Genomic DNA, 21218 nt, shown 5'->3' on the forward strand with positions numbered 1-21218 from the left:
TATTTTTCTTGTGTATTCCGTTTTCCACATTAGAATGTAGGTTCCAAAAGGGTAGGGACTTCGTATGTTTTTGTGTATGTGTTCACTGCTATATCCTTAGCATCTAGAAATGTCCCTCACACATAATAGGTGCTCAGTAAATGTTTGACGAATAAATGAATCTTAAAAGAAACAACTTTTTTTCATTTGGGCCAAAGTAAATTCTTCAGTGGGCCAAACCTAGCCTATACCCCATTTGCCCAAGGGTCTGAAAGAAGAGCCAGCATTTCTCCAGCTGCATCTTGGAGACAGACTTCACACAGCATCCTGACCTGTGCCCTGCTCAGGAACCTGAGATGAGCTCCTCCACTGCACTCTATGTGTCGTGTCCTCCTGCTCCACCCTGCTGAACTTGAACGCACGCTCGTTGTTTTCTGCCTCCAACACTGTTTTCCCCAGTGCATTGCTGTTTAGAATATGGAGAACGTTCTGTGAGTTAATTCAGCTTCCTGAGTGAACTTCCAAACCTCTGAAGGCAGGAAACATTTGAACAATTTGACTTGTTTTCCACAACACAGAGTTTAGAGTTAGACAAGCAATGAAGAAGAGGAAGGGCTCTACAAACAGAGGGCAAAGCTCATGTAAAGACCCTTGAGTGGAAGAAACCTTGATGCTTTGGTAGAGAACAAGTGGAACCAACAAGAAGTGAAGCAGAAAAATGGTAGGAAGGAGGGTTGGAGAGGTAGGCAGGCTAAATCTTGTAGGCCGTGAGAAGTTTGGATGTTATTGTTAAGTTCAATGGGAAGACCAGAACTCATGAACTAGTAATAGTGGTAATTTTTTTTTAAATACTGCTTTTCAATGAAATATGACATACATATGACAAAAACATCCTGGTGATGTTTTTAACAAGTTAGTCAATTGTTAGCAGACATTTCAGCACCTAGACTCCCTTTTGTTTAAAAAACATTTGTTGAACTTAATTGGTGGAAAAAAAATATTGTTTATTTTCACATTTATACTTAAAATATTAAAATTTACTTTAAAATATCTTACTAAAATAAGTAAATGTATTTATTTGTACAGAAAATAAGTTTTGTGTGAGTTACGAAGCACTAGAGTTTCGTTATGATGATTGTATAATCAAGTAAGGGTCCCCAGGCACATTTAGTCTTTTTAATTGTATCCACTTTAGTTACATAAACAAACAAGAAAATGCTAAATAATCATTCATTTTACTGTTGCATTTGCAACCTTTTCCAAATTACTATCACATGAAAATGTATAATGTTTTTGCTTCTAAAAGTATAATTTTATATACAGAGGGTGCCAAAAAAATGTATACACATTTTAAGAAAGGAAAAAACTGTATTACAATTACAATTATAATAACATATACCCATAACGAAAGATGACTATAAGTCATGTGTATACATATTTTTGGCACCCCTGGTATTCACTGTATACCAAATGTACATTAATTGCAAGTTTGATAAAATGCATAGGTTTTCCCTGAGCTCAAGTCTTATTCCAACCTATATGTTCTAATCATAAAATAGAATCAAATATTAAGCAGTCTACTAATATTCCATAGGAGATAGAATAAGGCTTTTTTTTACTTCAGTGTATGAGAACAGTAATCCATAACTCATGTTTTAAAAAAAAAAAAATTCACAATTCTGCAGCCAAACTGAGCCACTTGGAGGGATTTGGTCGCTTGGCCTTAGCTATCCAGTGACTAAAAGGGCAGATTCTGAGTCATGATAACATTTTTGATTTCAACAGTCAAAGCAAAATCAAGCTGTAGATAATCTGGAAAGCTGCAGTAAAGACCAAGTGTTAGGATAAAGTTTAGACAGTCTTGGAATATTCATAGGCAGCCCAGGTGTGACATAAGGGAGAACTATAATAAGAAAAACTTCCCAGCTCTTTGTAGCTGCCTCAAAACTGATATTCATTTCAGTAGCATGAAATCGAGATTACAGAAGTAGAGAAATTCAGAACTGGAAAGGACCATAGAGAACCCGTTTTACAAAGGAGAGAACTAAGGCCCAGGGAGCACCAAAGACTTGCTCAGTGTCCCACAACTGGACTTAATGTAGGACTTCGGTTGGAATGTGCAACTCTTATTATTTTCTAGTTCATTCTTCTTTTCTCTACTTTTTGGGGCATATTTTGACTATTTGGTCATTGGAGTTGTACTGAAATGGAATGAGCTGGCTTGGGTGAGGAAGGGGGCTGTCTGCACCAGGAGTGAGTGATGGGGCAGAAGCTGAACTAGGGCTACCCAATATGCATATTAATTTTCCATGAAGGAAACTTGGATACAGAATCCTCTAAGAGCTTTGCCAACTCTAATTTTAATGAGTTTAGATCATTTTCATCATATTTGTAAGTGGGTAATTGTTTGTCCTCCCTACTTAGAACAGTTATCGCTCATTCATATTCATTTATGTCTCATCCACTCCAGTCTTTTCTCAGAACCTGTGTTCCCTTTGAGGGCACCTGTTCCAGAGTTGCTTAGTAATGAATGGGGAATGACCAAAAGCAAGCCAAGACTCAAGCTCTGTTCAACACTTGGAATGATGAGCAATCATTTTACCCATAACTAATTTAACCTTCTACATTAGACCAGTATCCAACAAGTGCTGATTTTCTTCTGCCACACACACACAAAATTAGCTATATAGTTAGCAAAAGGGAGATCCATGACAGTGAAATCAATCAGCTTTCCTACCCTACAGCAAGGACTTGGAATGGAAAAAGTTTTGATCAATTCATAGCCCAATAAAGTATAAATGACTTTTAAAGTAGAAATGTGGTAAAATTTCTTTACTATTCAACTATACAGCCTATTCTTGGCTTAGGAATGAGAAAATATAGATTTGCATCACAATATAAAATGCATGAGATAAGAACTCTGATTAGAAATGTATTTGCCAACTGATCATGCCTGTGTGAATAGAAATATCTCTGCATATTGCTCTATTCTGTCTTTGTCCAGCTTGATACCCTATTTTTTTCTGCTGTTATTTAAAAGGTATTTTTCCCAGGCATCAACATTTTTAGACTGTGTGCTTAACAGTCATATTTATAATTGGGAATTTCCAGAAGACAAGTGATTCAGTCTCATATGCCCTAAGTATCCATTCTGCAGTGGAGACCAGGGTGAATTATTCATTGTAGTACATATGTGGTCACATTGGAACCCATCTCCAGACTTTTAAAACTGGGATTTAAACTTCCATCCCGCAGTCCTCTGGGAAGATTTCTAATATGCTTATTCCCTTCACTTCCACTGACCCTGAATTTGAGATTTGGGAGGTGCGACGAGAAAGGAGATGATGGTGAGGTTTCTCATACTCTCATGGTGATCCAGTAGGGCTGTGAAGGAGTAACTTTTTTTTCAAACATAAAGGAAACCGAGAGCCCAGCAAGGGAGAAGCTATGTTACAGGACTAGAGAAGCTGAGTACCTAGTTTTACAGATTGAACATCAAAACAAAACCTGAGACCCACATCTCCTGATTCCTGTCACGTCTTTTTTACGATCCCATTTCACCCCTATTGAAAAGTCAAGCTAGACTCTGTATGCTTTCCAAAGCTGAGGGGTCAGGCCCCGGATGTTATATGTGTTGGCCTCAGGTTCTCCTAAGAGGAAGACCCCTAGGGAGTATCTATAAACTTCCCCTGTGAACAGTCAGATACTAAATATTTTTGCTTTGCCAGCCTTATGGTTTCTGTAGCAACTATTCAACTATTACTGCACAAGAGCAGCCACAGGCAATATGTGAACAAGTGAGCCTGCCTGTGTGTCAGTAAAACTTTATGTATGATCACTGAAATTTCGATTTTATGTATTTTTCATGTGCCATAAAAAAGTATTTTAATTTGAAAATGTAAAAATTATTTTAATTTAAAGATGTGAAAATCATCCTGGGTGCTATAGAAAAACAGACTGGATGAGATTTGGGCCTACTGGCCATAGTTTGCTAAGCCCTCAGGGACTAAATCATGAAATATGAGGAAGACTATCGGTGTTAAAACGTGAAGAGACAAAATATGATACCTGAAGGACAGGTGATTTAAATGTGGTAAGGGAAATGACTGATGAGTATGCGTATGCAGGGAGAAGTAGGTGGTGCCCTGACCCTCGATTCTGTTTTAAGTAATTTTGATACACTCAGATTCCAGATTGATGTACTCTCTTAAGATTTACGGAAGGCAGATTTTAGCTGGCCTTAGGGAAGAAAAGCAGAAATAAGAAGAGGACATGTGATTTAGAGTTGGCCATAAGTATGTCAAGCCAACAGAATATTTTATTAGGAATGGCAGCTGGGGTTTTCATAATCAGTGCTTCGTTGTGAAGCGTGTCTGAGGTAAGGAGGAAGCAGCTAGCGTATTCCTTCCTCTTGAGCTAAAACTAGTTCATGTCATTGTAACACTCTCAGACTGTCTTCTGCCATGTTGAAAGAACCCATAAAAATCTCTCTATTTTTATGACATAAGAGCTATATTGATAAACTTTAAATTAAAAGAAAAACATATAAATTCAAAACCTTAAAGGGCCACTTTTTAAAATAGTATGGATGTTTATGTGAAATTGAACACAGCCTTTTGTTGCTCGTTAGGTCAAATCATCTGTAACAATTGCATAAGTGGTAGTTTGGTTATTTATAACAAAGGAGCATTAGTTATGATGATATAATTACCATTTTTTGAGGAGCTACTATCTACAGCCACATAACATACATGATCTCATTTGTTCCCACAACGACCCAGCAAGGTAGGTGTTACTTCTGGTGAAGTGTAATTGAGGTCCAGTCACACACACAAAGTAACTGCCAGATCTGTTTTTCTGACAAGAAAGTTTGTGCTGTTTCTACTGTGCCATTACCATGATGAGAAATAGTGGCAAAAAGCAAAACAAGCAAACAAACCAAAAACCCTAAACCAGTATTCGGAAAAACCATCCTCAACTATATTCCTGGCTATTATTACTTTATGTTAATCTTACTCTACATGGATATTGTATAATAATAGAATGATTTCAGCCCCTTAAAAACCTTGAAAAATCAAACTAATTGTGTCTTGTAACATTTGTGGTTTGTGTCCATTCATTGCTCACAGTTTCTAGGCAAGCTGCAGCCTTGAACTATTCACTGTCTGAACTTGCCCTCAAAGAATTCTTCTTCCTGCCCTACCTCTATCAAGTGACAACCAACGAAAAACCCACAAGCTCAGCAGCTGCAGCTCTGGAAAACGTCCATCTAAACCCTCATTCTCAGTCCCTTTTGAAAATCACAGTTCCTAGAACTTGCTGTTATCTTCTTAAAGGACATGACTAATGCTTGTAACATTGTAAAACTTCCACTGCAAACACTGTCTGCCAGACCTGGATTCCTCCTTAACTTGAGCTCTGTTAACTTACCTACACCAAGAAATTTACTGCCCCTCAACTGCTGTACCCTAAATTCTTACCCAGGGACCAGGAAAGCAAATATTAAGATGTGAGTGTTTTAAATAGTCAGTAGGAAAACTGGAAAGCTTAATGAATTTCAGAAAATGCCTCTTTGATCAGAACGGAATTGAAATCCCTGGTGTATTGAGAATCTGAGGAGACTCAGTCCTGTTCTTGGCCCTCCACATTTTATTCTTTCCATGAATTGTTTTAGGATTCAGAGGTCAAATATCCAGTATACCTGTTTCAGGGGAAACGGTTTCATTTTTCCTCAATGTGGATGTATAGTGCAAAAGTGGCTGTTTTGTGTATGACTGAATTATACCAAAATCCAGTTTTTAGCAACCTTTTCATATGTGTATCATGTTATTTAATCCAGATTTCTTTGAAACCACAACCAGATACACAGTATGGATATTTGATGGAAGAAATATGGTTGCTATTATTCACCCTGCCATGCTTTATTTTGCTTACATTAATGATCCATTAATAAACTTAAGGGGGAAAAAGTGAATTTGCTTCATCAGCCATTGCAATTGGCAAGACTGGATGCTGGTGTTACCCTCACAAGACTCCATCAAGAGATAATTTCCTGATCAGTTTGTATCACAGCATTGATTTTTCTAGACGGTCCCACAAATATATCCAGAAACTTCGGGAGAAAAAAAAAACTGCAGCCAGGAGACAAATATGTGCTAATGCACCACTTTCTGTCTAGAGAAAATATATGCTTAGGGCAGCAGTAAGAAGTTATTTGGTCTGTATTTATTTACAATGTGCGGGCTGCAGAATGCTAGCATTCCAACTGGGCCCAGATGTAATGGAAAGAGCTCACTAGCATTTTCTCACTAGCTTTAGTAAGGAACGTACCAACATAGATTGGTTAAAAGGTTGTCGTTTAGTTCCAATAACCCTAAAAGGTTCTTTCTGTAGCCTAAATAATGGAGAAAATGTTTTGGGTTTCCAAATCCCATCTGAATTGACTGCTCTTGGTCATTTAAACATATTTCCTTATCAGTAAAACTAGGCAGACACATATTTTTTGAAATTTGACAGAAAATATCTACTATTTAGGTAAGACAGTGAGCTCAGATTTATGGTGGGGAAACTCTCATAATTCAAAAGAGACTGTTTTGAAATAATGTTGATAAAAAATCAGTGTTAGTTGACCTAATGGAAAGGAGCCAAGATTTCCTGTTAACTAAGAAGCCTCAGGAGAATGTCCACTCTCATCAGTAAGCAGCATATATATATAAATAGATCTGGTCAAGGCTCCCCCCAAGTAGGGTATTTCAATGACTGCAATTTTCTACTTGCCTGTTTTAATAGTTTGATTATCAGTTATTGAAGTATGGTATCAGAAAATAACCTGGATGTGAAGAGAGAAAAACATCTTTTAAAAAAATTTCTTCAGCAAAATGCTGAGGTGAGGGAGTTGCTATCTTCAGATAGCTCTAAGGCCTATGTTATTGTATTTTATTTTTAGGGGTTGATCTGATATGATAAATGTATATTCAGAATGACTATCCCAATTATTTGTGTTTCGAGTTAGTGCTTTCTAAGATGGATAGACTAGTGGTTTGACAATGAAAACCATGGACATTTTCAAGGCCCTTAGACCAAATGTTTTGAAAAAAAATTAAATTCTTAAATGCATGAGCATTCTCTAAGCATCTTTTTCTTACATTTTAAATGAAGAGGCATTCACTTGAACCTTATACTGCTCCCTGGCTCCTCGTACTCCAAATGCCTTGACTTTTTTTCACCCTACCAAACTGATAAAGAAATTGAACCGTAGAGGAGGCAGAGACTTTTTTACTTCAGGTAAGGGAATATTTCTTGATTGCCTTTCAATTGTTTCATTATTTTGCAAAATTTCAAATATAGAAAAAAAAGAACCCCCATGATAGCTGTAGCAGTCATCAACTTATGGCCACCTTTGTTACGTCTCCCCCAACACAGGATTTCTTTCCCCCACACTGGATTCTTGGAAAGCAAATCCCATATATCATATAATTTCTATGGGTTGTCAGTTGTGTGAGTTGAACTCTGTTGGGCTTTGAGGATAAAAAAAAAAAATGAATGAGACTTGGTCCTTGTTCTTACAGAGCTCATCAAATCCATCTGTAATACAATGTAATTATAAAGTAAGTCCATTGTAACACACCCACACACTAAAACTCCTGAACCAGCTCTCAACATAGCAAAACTTAATATAAAAGAAATAATTTTATAATTTGAGTCCCTGGATCCAACTTTATGAAGACTTTTTAAAGTATAAAAAACTGCCTAGTTCTATTTGCTATGAGGGCCTTGAAGTAATGATACCCAGTAACAGTGAGCACACACAGCGCCTAGAGTTTGGCTTCTAAATCTCCTTTCCCACTAAAAGGAACCAGTGCTTCGCAGAGAAATGGCTGATTTCAGGTCCGATAGAGGAAAAACAAGATGAGCCTTGTAACCCCTTTACGTGCCAGGATATTATAAAGTGCTCAAAAAATGATGGACACATGTCCAAAGGACAAAGGATTCAGCTTGACGAGACTCTCACTGGCCAAATCAAGGACAACTTGAGCAACAAAGTAACAAATAAAAATAATGGAATACAACTCATCAAATAAATGAGAATCCATCATCCTACATGCACAGGAAGGAAAAGCTTTTTTTACAGTAGAATGCCAATTAATAAGTGTGGAATGAATGCTGGATTAGAAAATCACCATTTTGCAACCATGACATTACACTGATTTAGGCAAGAAGTGTCAATAGGTGCTTTTAGCACCTATTAGCTTGGAAGTGAAAATTAGTGAGGAACAGGATACATACACATTTGAAAGACTCTCTCCGCAAATTACTTATTAATAGCCATAGGAATTAGAAGCTTTAGAGTGGGGAAGTCTGGTGTGTGACACGTTAACCAAGTGATCAAAATTACATTCACCAATAGAATAAACTGACATCATGTGCCTCTTAGACATTGAGAAAGACATCTGTGATGTTCTTGCCCTAAAATGTGTACTTAATTTAATTTAGAGAAATATCAGACAAATCCAAAGATGTTAAAAATATCAGTGTCCTGAAACACAAAGATAAGCTGAGTAGCTGTTTCAGACTAAAGGAAACCAAAGAGATATGAAAACGAAACATATGTGTGAGCCTGGATTGGATCCTGGACTAGGAAAAAAATTGTAGAAAGAACATTATTGGGACAGTTGGTAAAATTTGAACATCTGTGGATTAAATAATAGTATTGTGACTATGTAAGTTTCCTCATTTTGACCAATGTACTGTCATTAGATAAGTGATTATCTTTGCTATTAGGAAATATGCATTGAAATGGTTAGGAACAAAAGGGCGTGATGTCTGCAACTGAATTAGATAGCTTAGAAAGACAAAGCATACATATGGAAAGCATACAATACAAAAGTAGCAAAATTTTAACAATTGGTAAAAATAGGTGGAGTATTGAGTTTTTTGTGCTATTGTTGCAACTTTTAAGTGTGAAAGTATTTGAAAACTTAAATGCTAAAATAAAGCAAATACACACACACACACACACACACACACAGTTATCTTCACCTTACATAAAGCCAATTCAAAATATAGAACTCTGAAAATTATACCCAAAGATAAATGTAATTTTTTTATTTCAACAAAGATCTTTAAAATAGCAACCTTCATGTTAAAATTATAAAATTTATAAAAATTTAATAAACATAGAAACAGTTTCCCAAATCCCCATCTGTAAATTGAAGTGCACCTCTGTTTGTTTTATCTTTGTCATGAGAAGAGTTGCTCTATCCATCTGGCTTGTTTGGAAAGCTACTTGCGTAGAGCTGTGTATGAGTCCAAACTTGCATGGTTTTTTGAAGAAAAATGATGGTGGTGGTAACCTGCCCCAAAATGCAGATTTCAACCTTTGCAGAACTGAAACTCTATTTCAGATTTCTCTGTTGCAGTTGTCAGAGAGACTTTTCAGGCCAGGGGAAGCCAGATTTTAGGAGACCTGCTCTTTCCCCTAATTAGCTCTGAACCTCTCGGATTTTCCCTTTTATCTCTTTTCCTCTCATTAAAATATAACTTTCACAGGAATAATAAGAATAGTAATGAAGTAATGAGCCTATTATTTTGAGCCTATCCAAAAACATATTGCTTTATAAATCACAAAAAAGAATAAGATCTTCAATTTTCCAAAAGCTGATTAGCCAAACCCCACCCCATTGTGCCTCTTTCTTCTTCTTCTTTTTTCTTTTTTTTTTTTTTTACCATTTTGCCCCTTAAAGAATTGGAGTGGGAAGTGGAAACAAATAAAACTAATCAGTTAAATTCTGGTTTTCTATAAACAGTTTGTTTTCATTTTAAAATTGACATTGTCTGTAATAGCAAAAGATTGGAAATAACCTAAGTGTACCTCCATAGGAACTGGTTATTACTGGTGGAACACTATGGTTCCATAAACAAAGACTGGAAAGGTGTTTATGTGTTGATACGGAAAGATCTCCAGCACAGTAATGGGAAGTCCAAAAAGCACCGTACAGAACAATGAATGTTACCATTTGCATATAATAAAAGAAAGAATATATATAATTTATATATACTCATTTATACAGTGTATATGTATATGTGTGTGTATATATATATATATATATATATATATATATATACCTGCACATATATAAAAAATATCTCCAAAAAAGTACCCACGCACATAAAATTGTTTGCCTAAAGAGATGAGAAATTGGTACTGGGCACAGGTTCATTAATTTCAGCAGTAACATATGTTGAAACATCCCTAAATGGAATGCTTCTAGAAGAAAATAGGACATTTGTACTTTTCACCACTGTTTTGCTATAGAAATTACTGTTTTCTAATGCTAGTTCATCAAACACAGACACTCCCAAAGCTCTCACTGTAGGGATGAAAAGCATTATGCATTTTATCTGATTCAGTTAGTCTAGTGCACTTATCCACTTGATCTCAGAAAACGGATCACCATGTTTTCGTAAGTGTTTGTGGTCACCGGAGTATGTTCTGTGAATGAACATAAGACTTGCCTGCCACAGGACTGTTAAAGACCTGAAAAGCATACAGCTGATTTTAGCGGCGTTCTACCAAAATACCAATTTAGTTAAATACCGCATGGGAAGTAAAAGGGTAGCACTTACTTCAAATTCGTTAGTGTAAGGTTCAGTGTTCTTATAATATGTGGAATACCAAGAGTCTCTCAGGAAAGCCAGAAACCAAATAAGACCTAGGAAATATTTAGGAATCCAAGAGAATCTAGAAGTACTCCCTTCCTGGAATTAACAATTTAATATATCACCAATTTTTTTTCAGCCAAGATCTTAAACAGGATATTAAATGGCATGCAGTCATTTTTTTTCTTAATGGTTATCTCTGTCATTAATAGCCTTCTTTTTTCTGTCCACCTGCATTTTATAAGTGGATAAATAGAATCACTCCAAGCTGCGGAATGCTTCTTTTCTTCCTGCATCTGCCAAAGTCAGTGCGAAGTAGGAACCTAAAGCAGTGTCTGGAACAAGTAACAGGCTATGGCCACTTACCGTATAAGCAAAGAGAAATGCTTCTCTTGTGGCTCATTTGCATATTTCATGGTACTCATGTTTAACTCCTTTTTTACAAAAATCATATTATTCAAATAAAGACTACTCATGTAGCCCATATGGTCTATTAAAGCTCTCTCCGCTGAGAATGACATGTATAGTTCCAGTAAATAACACTATTTTTAACAGGGGGGAGGACACAGATGTGACAGTGGTTTTGGAAACAACTTAGGTAGCATTAAGAAACATCTGCGCATTTCTCCCGCAGTTTGAGTAATGAAGTAGTGATTTGTTCAGCCTTCTCTGCATCTGCTCTTTCCCTCCCTCCTTTTTTCAGCACATCTAGATGATTAATAAACTGAACACTCAGTATAAGCTTTCTGACAGCCACGGAGACTGTCAGGGTTGATGATGCACCTCAGCCAGTGTCATCATGAAACACTGACTGGGTGTCCCATACCAGGGGCCTGCGGCATTTTGAGAAGGTGGTGCTAGGAGCTGTAGGGGATTCTTTCCTCATCAAAGCCCAGTTGATCTTTTCTCAGGTCATGGAGTCAGCGGCTGGGCAGGTGTCCTCTCCAGTCGGGATTATACATTTAAAGAAATAGTTTCTTTGCCTTAGGAAAGAGAGTATAGTCTTATTATCTTAAAAGTCAAGTCTTATTGTCGTAAAAAGACAGTTTTAATAGCCATTTCATTCATCGCACTATGAATTTTGCTGAAAGACTTGTCGTAAAGCATGTCTGTTCTGCCAAGTCCCAAGTTTAGCAGTTACCAAAGCTGACTGTGTGTATAACCTGTTATGTTTTCCATAGGTTGGATGTGATCACAGAAAGCTGCTTGCCAAGGTTTAATTTCAATTCACATATAACTAAATGCAAGAAATCCCTTACTGACACCTTTATTCTGCCTGCCCTACCCTTAATCACCATTTTAGGAGAAAGTTATAGGAGCCACAAAACGGTCTGCCTGGGTTGCAAGTTACCTTTGAGGATGGCTTTCTATGTCTGGTTTACAGCCTTTCAGAACTAGGATGGAAGCACTGTGACATCCTAGGCTGTAACAAATGAACTATTCTTGAAGATAAATGTAACTTCATGTCTATGAAGCTAAATATTTACTTTCCAGATGATTTAGTGTATCTGTGTTCCTTTGCACACTGAGCTTATTCTTTCTGAGCATCCCTTCAGCTCCAAGCTACTTTTTTGCAGCCCTGTTATATCAGTGTTTTGTGATGTTACAAAAAAGCAGAGTGTGAGGTCAAATTTTCCATTACATACCTCAACAGGAATGCCAGGGAACCCAGCCAAACTAAGTCCACAAAAAAATAGAACTTACAGGGAAGATGATTCATTAATCAACAATTGCCCTACCAAAAGAAACAGAATTAGTTGTATGTAGTTGGTTTGGGGAGCGAGTGCAGACAGCTCAGCTATAGGATGGAACAGGGTATTTTACGCCCACATGGCATGGTTTTAGATCGACTAGGGATCTTTTAAACTGTAAAATCCAGGGAAAGAATAACTCACGTTATGCCTTGATTTCTCTCAATTTTTTTCTTTTTTCAAATTTAAAAAGATACCATATGCTGACCCCAACTACAACTTGATTTAAAAAACAATGGCAGCCGAAAGATACCAAAAAAGACATGTTCTTTGTCCTTTCTCTTCCTTCAAACGGACAACTCCTCTGTGTCCCTTTCTTTTGCCAGATTCAGCACCTTGGCCCCTCCCTAAAAGGTTGTCAGTGCAGTAGAAATGCTAGACTTTTGTTATTAAAGTTACTATTCCTAAATATTAAAGAAGCTGAAAAGGGTGGAAATTATGACACTGGAGGAAAAAAGAAATTAGTCACTGAAATTAGAAAAAGCCCCCAAGCTCCTAAACAAACAGATTTATCTGACCACTGAACTAGTACCATAGATTTCAAACTCAATGTGAAGCTTCATTTTTTCTGTATTCTAGTGAGAAAATGAGCCAGTAACAAATACAGTTGGCTCTGTGACCAGCCAATAACAGAAATCGTGAACTGTGTTATCTAGTGTTTTATTAGCCAGCCCTTTAGCACCATCGTGCAATAAAATGTTCGAAACAACATTTTCTGCAAGATCCTTAGGTACCTTCTGACTCCTCAGAGAAAGAAAATGTTAGGGTCCTGTGCCATTTTACTGCAAACTGTTTTTTATTTTAATTCTTTGATAATTGGTATTTGATTTGTGGTTCAGACACTGTTAACCAGACTATGTAATTAGAACAATCCCAACCATGTTGGATGATACTGAATTTGCTGAAGATTTTCTTGCCTTTTATGGAGAACATGAGGGGGAAATGGAGAACAGGTTTTTTTGTTTTGTTTCGTTTTTTTCTTTTGCCAAAAGCTGATAACCCCATTGTTATTGCCACTTCATCCACACACAGGCACAGCACCACAAGAATGAACCGTCTCAAAGTTCCTAATAATTGGGTGTTTCTTCTGAGAAGCTGGGACAGTTCAAGAAAAGAAATGGGTTGGAAGAGAGGAACGAAGCCAAAGTTCCCAGACTTTGACAACTAGGGCAAATGTAACAAGTTCACATTCCTCGTGGAAAAATGTGAAACCCTGTACTTTTTTAGAAGAAATCTTGAGTGCATGAACAGAACCAGGGCCAGAAGGGCCTAATGTAGTCTACTCAGAAGCTTCTGTGCTCCTCTCTTCTCGCCTCCGTCTGAGGGTCCCTGACAGACAACCCAGCAGACAATGCTTTTAGAATAATACCGATGGACGCAAACGTCCTAGGTCTCAGACGGAAAAGAATTACCCTTGAGTCCTCCATGCTCAGAGAGGCTTTTGTCAGGCATTTCCAGTTTTTCCTTCTTTGCTCCGATCTGCCTTATCGGCAATGCCCCCTCCATACACACATACTTAGGAAGAGGGAGAGGAGAGAAGATACATGTAGAAAGTTTTTTTCCCCTCCTTAAAAGATGAAATTTCGTCTTTTCTGAACCTCCCTGCCTTTCTTCTTCTCAGCTATATTAAAGACTTGTTTCCTTGGTTTTTAAATCTCATTTTGCTCAGGCTTATAGGAGCTCAGCAATCCCTAATGTTGTCTTCCTTTCATCTGTGCTCTCATTTCTCTATTTTTCTCTACTTCTCATGCAGGCCAGTAGCTGTTTCTTATGTCACATGTGCTATGAGAGACAGCACGCTCCCAGACCCCATTCCTTTCAGCCATCTAATCTTCCGGCCTTCTGTCCATCCATCCATCCGTCCGTCCATCCATCCATTTGATTTAGGACTTTGAGACTTGGAAAATTTACATTCCTGAAACTGATTATGATATGTTGGATTTACAAGGAACTCTTTTCTTCTTTGCAGGATTTTTAAAGAGAATGTGCTTTACAGCGAGACATATTTGAGTTCATATGCTGTGATATTAAGCAAGTTACTTGCCTCATTTATTCATTTAACAAATATTCATTGCGCATCTTCTATGTGCCAGGCCTTGTGCGAGGCATGATGGGCACCATTTTTACAAAATACACATGGTCAAAAAAAAAAAAAAAAGAAACACATGGTCTTTCACCTCATTGACTTTATACCCAAGTTGGGAAAACCAAACTTTTAAATATATGTTTCATGTAGTGAATATAAAGAGGAAACACAAGAGGGGTCCACATGAGTCAGAAGAGCAGGGAAGACTGTTTTTGTGAAATAATGTTTGAGCTGAGGCTCAAAGAATAGGTACGAATTAGCCAGAGAGAGAGAGAGAGAGAATCACTGGCTGAAAGGCAGCTCGTTCCAAGACCCAAAGCTGGGAAGGAACTTTGTAGAAGAGAAATGAGAGGAAAGGGTAAAAATCCAGACGTGAGGCTAAGCAAGGCTGTGTACTGACAGGCATTGTGGTCTTCTCTAATAGCAGTGAGAAGCTACTGAAAGTTCTTTGTGGGGAAAAGCATGATCATCCTTGTGTTTGAATCCCTCTGTTGTGTCTCCTCATGCAGTGGGTCAGAGGAGTGTGGGCTAATGCCGTTTTTCAGGTGAGAGATGATGGTGGCCGTCAGTGGTGAAATGCATGGATTCAAGATCGATTTAGGAGTGCAGTTTACAGGACTTCAGCACCCTGGATTAGTGGCATTGCAGAATCATATTCCTGATGAATTCCGGTTTTCTGACATGAGGTACTATTTCCTGACGTCAGAACTTTTGGAGGAGAGCCAACCCTCCGGGTGGAGTGGGATGAGGGATAGGAGTAGATCTCAAGTTCAGTTTTGGAAATGTTTGATCTGAGTTGCTTGTGATTCCTTCTAAGTGGAGATGTCATGCAGGTAACACTGTAAAATCAGATTTGAAGCTCAGAAGAGATGTCCAGGCTGGAGCTATAAATTGGGTATGAGCGGATAGATGATATTTAAAGCCACAAGTCGGGACAAGATTGCCTAGGAAGAGAGCGTGTTTCCAGAGGAGGGCCGAGGACGCCTCCCTGAGCCTTCGCTGTCTCATCTGGAAGGACGATCTCTCTGTGCAAGGAGGATGAGAGGTGTGGAAACAGCACAGAGTCCTGAGGCCAGCTCATAGTAGACACTCAGTGTGTGGTATCTGCTATTATTATTATGTCTGGTAAAATCTCACAGCCTCATTCTCTGGAATGAGTCGACACTAATTCACAGAGAGGAGAGGAGAGAAGAATGAACGAATGCATGAAGAAATGCACATGAATCTACAGGGATATGCCGGTAAAAATTGAGATCAAAGCATTAGCTTTTATTGTGCAATTGTGTTCGAATTTTCCTTTCTTTTCTTTTCTTTTCTTTTTGTAAGTTTTATTTTCTAGGCAGCCCTCCTCTTGCAAACAAACTCCTATAATTATCCCCCTGAAAAATCAGGGGTCTTCATTTTTCTGAAATGGGACTTTTCTACCCAAATGACTTGCGAGGCTACCACCCGGTCCATCATCTCGGGCGGGTTCTCATCACTGTAGCGACAGTCACTGATTAGTCTGTTAAGAAGTATCTCAGTGTTCTTTTGGTAACATTATTTTTAGGAACGCAAAGCCTTTACATTTCCAGACAGCAGCTTCATTGTGAATGTGGGGAGACCACAGAGCTGTAACACATTGCACATGTCGACAAGGCCGTCTGGGCCTCTTGGCATTACTAATGATGATAATGATCCCACTTGGTGGAGGCAGACCCTCCCTGCAGCTGGTGTCCTTTCTGTGCGAGGATGAGGTCATTTGGTGGGGAGGGGGAAAGACTGAGCTGGGGAGGATGAGAGAAGGGGAAGAAGCTGTCACATCTGCATTCTTAGTGGAAAAAAAGAAACATACTTGCCACATGCTTGCTCGCTTGCTGTATTTATTTACTTATTTATTTATTTATTTATGTATTTATTTATTTATTTATTTATTTTTAAGAAAAGGGAATCGAGAGGCAAGCAGATGGTAAGGAATTGTCACATGGTGACAGCTTGGTTTTTCCCCCAAACTGCAACAGCTATCAGTATTCACAGTAACAAGCTAATGAAATCTCTAGGAATCTAATCTCTAGACTATTTCAAACTGCTCAGAGCAGGATAGCCCAGCAATTTAGATCCTTAGTAACTACGTTAGAGTTATATAAAAGCACAATTCTAGACAGTGCACTCTTCCTTCTGCCTCCAATGTGTCTTAAAAAAAGAGAGAAATTCAGAAATATTGTTCCTTTGGCAATGTAGTTAAAGGCATCAGATTGTTCTTCATCTACTTCTCAAGGTCATCACCCAAAACAAATAAACAGCCTTTTTTAGTTTTCCAGTATAGTCCAGCTGGCACACACTGTAGGCTTATTTTTAGAGACTGTATACATAAAAACTATATGTCCCCAGGCTTTGGGGTTGTTGTTACAATTCGTTTTCTTTGAGTGGTTTTTAAGGATTTTTAAGGGGTGAAAGAAGAGTCACTTTGGCATCTCAGGGAGGGACCCTAGCCTGGACATAACCAGCCAGTCACAAGCAACCATATCTGCTCAAGGTAAAAGAAGTGAGTCAACTCTGATGGAAATGAGGAAAATACTAAGAATGTTCTCCAGGTGTTTTTGAACCCTTCAAACTCAAAGTTAAATCCTATTAAGGAAGTGAAACGAGTAAGAACTATAGGGTGTTGTTATTGGCTTCTTTTGAGAATACTACATCTTTAAATATTTTCGGAAGAAAAAAAGATTTTTAATGTTTTGAACAAAAGATTCTTCAAAACTATGTTTATTGGTGCTATTGTTATGCCCATCTAATCTACGACAATGGAAGCAAGAATGTACGATGGGGTAAAGATAGTCTGTTCAATAAGTGGTGTTGGGAAACCTGGACGGACACATGCAAGAAAATGAAGCTGGACCACCTCCTTACACCATATACAAAAACAAATTCAAAAAAAAAAAAAAAAACTATGTTTATTGGTGCTATTGTTGATTGTTGTTAATCCCACTCTAAGCTTTATTTATTTAAAAATAATGACAACCCTTCTCTCCCTTTCTGGAAAACTTTTATAACTTAACTCCGAATTTTATGTGCTCAAAAATCAAAGAATCAGGTCCTTCTTGAAAAATAACATTATTATTATTAATAACCTCTGAAACCAGAAAGGGTTATGAAGCTACTGACTACATATGATTAAGTGGTCACAATAAAACACTGGCATTACCACATGTAAATTCTTTCCCTACAGCGTGTGCCTCTGCAAACAGTGATTCAGCTACAGGTGGCTGTCAGGGGCGAGTAGAATTTTGTCCCCGAAAGAGCCCTGTGTATGATGTCAAGAACCATGCTTCAGCTGCTTTCTAGCTATGGCTGTAATGAAATCATTTCACCTCTCTTAGCTTCAGTGTCCTTATTTCCTAACCGAGAGTGTACTCAGTGGCTCTGCGTCAGGGTTCACTGCTCTCGCCAGCAAGCATTTGAGAAGAGGGAGGGCACTGGGGGTTGTCAAAATGACAGGGTGGGCAAAAAAGGATAGGGTGGAGGTATGCTGGTGGCATTTAAGGGGTAGAGGTAAGTCTGCTCAATTTTCTACAGTGAGCAGAGCAGTCTCATGAAAGGAGGAATTGTCCCCCTACAGTATAAATGTGCCCTCCCAAGAAACACTGGGCCAAAGCTCTTAAGCTTGAAAGGGGACACAGTTATTAATACAGGACCATCTCAGGCACCTGGGATGTACAGAACACCGAGCCACAGTCCCAGGCCGGTTTCGCTTGCACTGTCTGCCTACATTCTTGCCTGGTCCTCCTCCCCAATGACAAGCTCCCATGCGATGCTGAACAGACCCTCCGTGAAAGGGGACAGGCCAGTCTGGACCACATACCTTCCAGTCTCTATTTTACGAGGAAAAGTAGCAGTAGAGTTAAAGGCAGCTCACTTATTCAGCCCTTAATTTGGTTCCGCTTTAGAAATGAGCCCCCCTTACTTCTCCCCTTCCCTCAGCCTCCGAGCCGTGAGCACTGCCAGCCTTCACGTGTGGCAGCTGCCTGAAGCATCGGTTTGGGGTGGGTCGGGAAAAGAGGAGGAAAGGAGAGCAGAGCCAGCCCTTCCCCGCAGCTGCAGCTAACCAAGGCAAGCTGCCGACACACACAGCTCCCTCCACTGCAGGGCCACCCTGAAGCCGTCCGTCTTTGTGGGTGCAAAGTTACTGTGATACATCCCAGCGTGGGGTATGAGGGGAGCAACTGCATGGTGATAAAGGTGCCAGATGACACTTAACACTACTTTTTTGGACTGCCATCGAGAGAGGGAAAACAATAGCAGAGTCTGGAATCCCTGCCACTCTTTGGACACCTCAGCCGAAGGAAGCAGACGGGTCCAGGTGGGCCCGGTGTTTCTCAGCTCTTGTCCGTGGACAAAGACTGGGATTCCAGAATTTCCTGTCTAGCCCCAGGTTTTTCTCCTAGTTAAATTTACTTTCAGCTTCAAAAATTGTATTTTACTCTTTAAAGAAAATCTGTTGTGCAGAATTGTATAAGGTTTGACATGATGGTCTAGACTAATTGCTTAAATATGGACTTGGACAATTGTGGAAAAGCACTTTTGTTTGTCTCGTGGAATGAAAGTTACCACATACACAACAGTCTATTTTCAAACCTTAATGAATTACGTCTTACAGGGAATAAAAGAGCATAGAGAAAAAAAAAGAAAAGAAAAGAAAATTTAGGCATAAATCTGTTAGGCCAAAAACAAAGTTGATCTCTAGATTCAACTGGGAAGAACTGTAGAAATTTGCCTCTGACACTGACAGAGTTCTCTTTCCTCTTGTTTCTTTTACCTTCTCACCTTAGTATTTGAAATTAAGCCTTTGGGAATATGTGGATTCTCTACATTATAGAAAAGTGACAAGTATAAGCCATGGTAGCAAACAGACCAATTCTTGTTTCATTTAGCACTACCTCAGAGGAATATCACCTCTTTTAAGGGACAGGCACACGCAACAAAGATCAGAGGTTAGGCCATTGCTTTTCTAACTTTCCCATGAAGCCCTAGCATTTTCCCAAACTTACCAAATATAAAAGGGTTAATTTAGGGAGAGCTTTTAAAAAATAAATAAATAAAATCACAGCATTGTAGGGAAGGTTAATTATGTACGAGTGTCATGTTTTTTAAAAGGATTCTTCTTTTTATTTATTAATCTGTTTATACCTCCTATCCAAAGAGCATACAGTATAGAAGAATAAAACAGTTGAGGAAATCAGGGATAATTAGAATATAAAGCCAGAGATAAGAATGAAAAGCAGAACTAAATATCATCTGGTCCTTTATGGTTGTTAGTAGTAAATCACAAATTTAGCTCTAAATTTTGTAGTGGCCTAAGTGAAAAGGAACATCACCCAGACTCATCCTGTGCAATAAATGTATTAAGGGCGTCGTTGGGCAGAAGAGTTCAGGGGCAAGTGGTTTTTCATTTGTTCATTCATTTACCAAGGTTTCTTGAGCTCATTAAAATGTGCTCGTATTGACAGATAGCTTGGACAGTATCAGAGATAGGCATATCTTTATTAGATTTGCATGAAATGCTCCGTGTGGAAATGTAAAATCTCTAAACTTGATTTTAAGCATGTTTTAATACTCAAATAGAATGTTGATCTGTCTGGACAAATCCAAATTAGATCAGACATTTTTGTAATTTTCTCTTTTTAGAAAAGTCTCTGTAAATTAACCCCAAGTCTTGTTATCACCTTTGACCCTGGAAGATGGACTATCTCTGTGAGATATGCTCCTTGAAGCACAAAAGTGGCTCCTTATGGGTGAAAGTCTTCAGAATCAGAATTTGGTCCAAAGGCAGCTCCAAAATGCCCTGTACCAAACTCATTGTTCTCAGTGTTTTAGGCAGGAAGATCCCTTCTTGCAAACAATGTTATGCTCACCCTCCATGTAGAAAACACATATGTAAGTGACAGTTTATTCATGTAAATTTATTTTTAAATTGTTACATACCTACCTATTATCAAAACAGCTGCTGAGATCAATGAAATGCTTTCCACAAACCAAAAATTTAAATGCATGATAATTGTTCTCTGTCAGCCCCAGTATCTTATTTTTTTACTCACATTCTGTTTGTTGCAGTGTTTTAAAACTCATTTTGATACTTCAGTATATGCTAGACAAGTAGACTCATCCAGAATCTTGAATAAAGAGTAGTAAATAATTTTATTTCAGAGTTGATTAACTCATAAAAACTAACGGCTCACATTTCTAAAAACACACATATTTTACTGTATAGCTATATATTATAAATGTATAATTTAATACATTTTATATGTCATCTTTTCTGTTCAATCACATATTCATAACATGAGATTTATCATTAAATATTTTATGTATTACACATAAACATATAATATATTATAAATATATAATAAATACAAAATACATCACACAGGAAGAACACACAGCTTATCAATACACCATTAAATGATTTATAATATGACGACGTGTATTTGTCATGTTATTTAGGCTACCAGTGGACATCACTTATGGTCTGAGAATCAGCTCCCACAGAGCTGACCAGGACCCTGTGGTACACACTTGTAAGAAGCAGATGTGTTCAGACTTTTCTTGACGTGTGATTGAGTGTGGGCCACGTGTGCTGTAGTACTGTACTCCGTTGGAGTTTTACATGAGAGTAAACACCCACAATCAAGAAATCAACCAGATTGATATGGAGCAATACCCTTCCTGATGAATGGCACATTTAAAAGAGATTCATTGGTGTGCATTAA

General features: G+C 38.2%; 2 protein-coding genes across 5 annotated transcripts in view; one reads left to right on the forward strand and one right to left on the reverse strand.

Annotated features, from left to right (window-relative positions):
• Nucleotides 1-21218, forward strand: part of CMSS1 (cms1 ribosomal small subunit homolog) — a 339619-nt gene that overhangs the window by 200329 nt on the left and 118072 nt on the right. Inside the window, exon 1 of one of the 4 annotated variants that reach the window (XM_081076472.1) lies at nt 13380-15716. The exons of the other annotated variants lie outside the window; for them this stretch is intronic. Within the exon in view, the coding sequence (XP_080932598.1) occupies nt 15677-15716 (40 nt within the window). The 5' untranslated portion in view covers nt 13380-15676. Of the gene's footprint in view, nt 1-13379; nt 15717-21218 lie in introns of those variants that run through there. 4 annotated transcript variants of the gene reach the window in all.
• FILIP1L (filamin A interacting protein 1 like) overlaps nt 1-21218 on the reverse strand; it is a 264654-nt gene that overhangs the window by 192341 nt on the left and 51095 nt on the right. The gene's annotated exons all lie outside the window — the stretch shown is intronic.

Source organism: Rhinolophus hipposideros (genome assembly GCF_964194185.1).
Source record: "Rhinolophus hipposideros genome assembly, chromosome: 2".
Lineage (NCBI taxonomy): Eukaryota > Metazoa > Chordata > Mammalia > Chiroptera > Rhinolophidae > Rhinolophus > Rhinolophus hipposideros.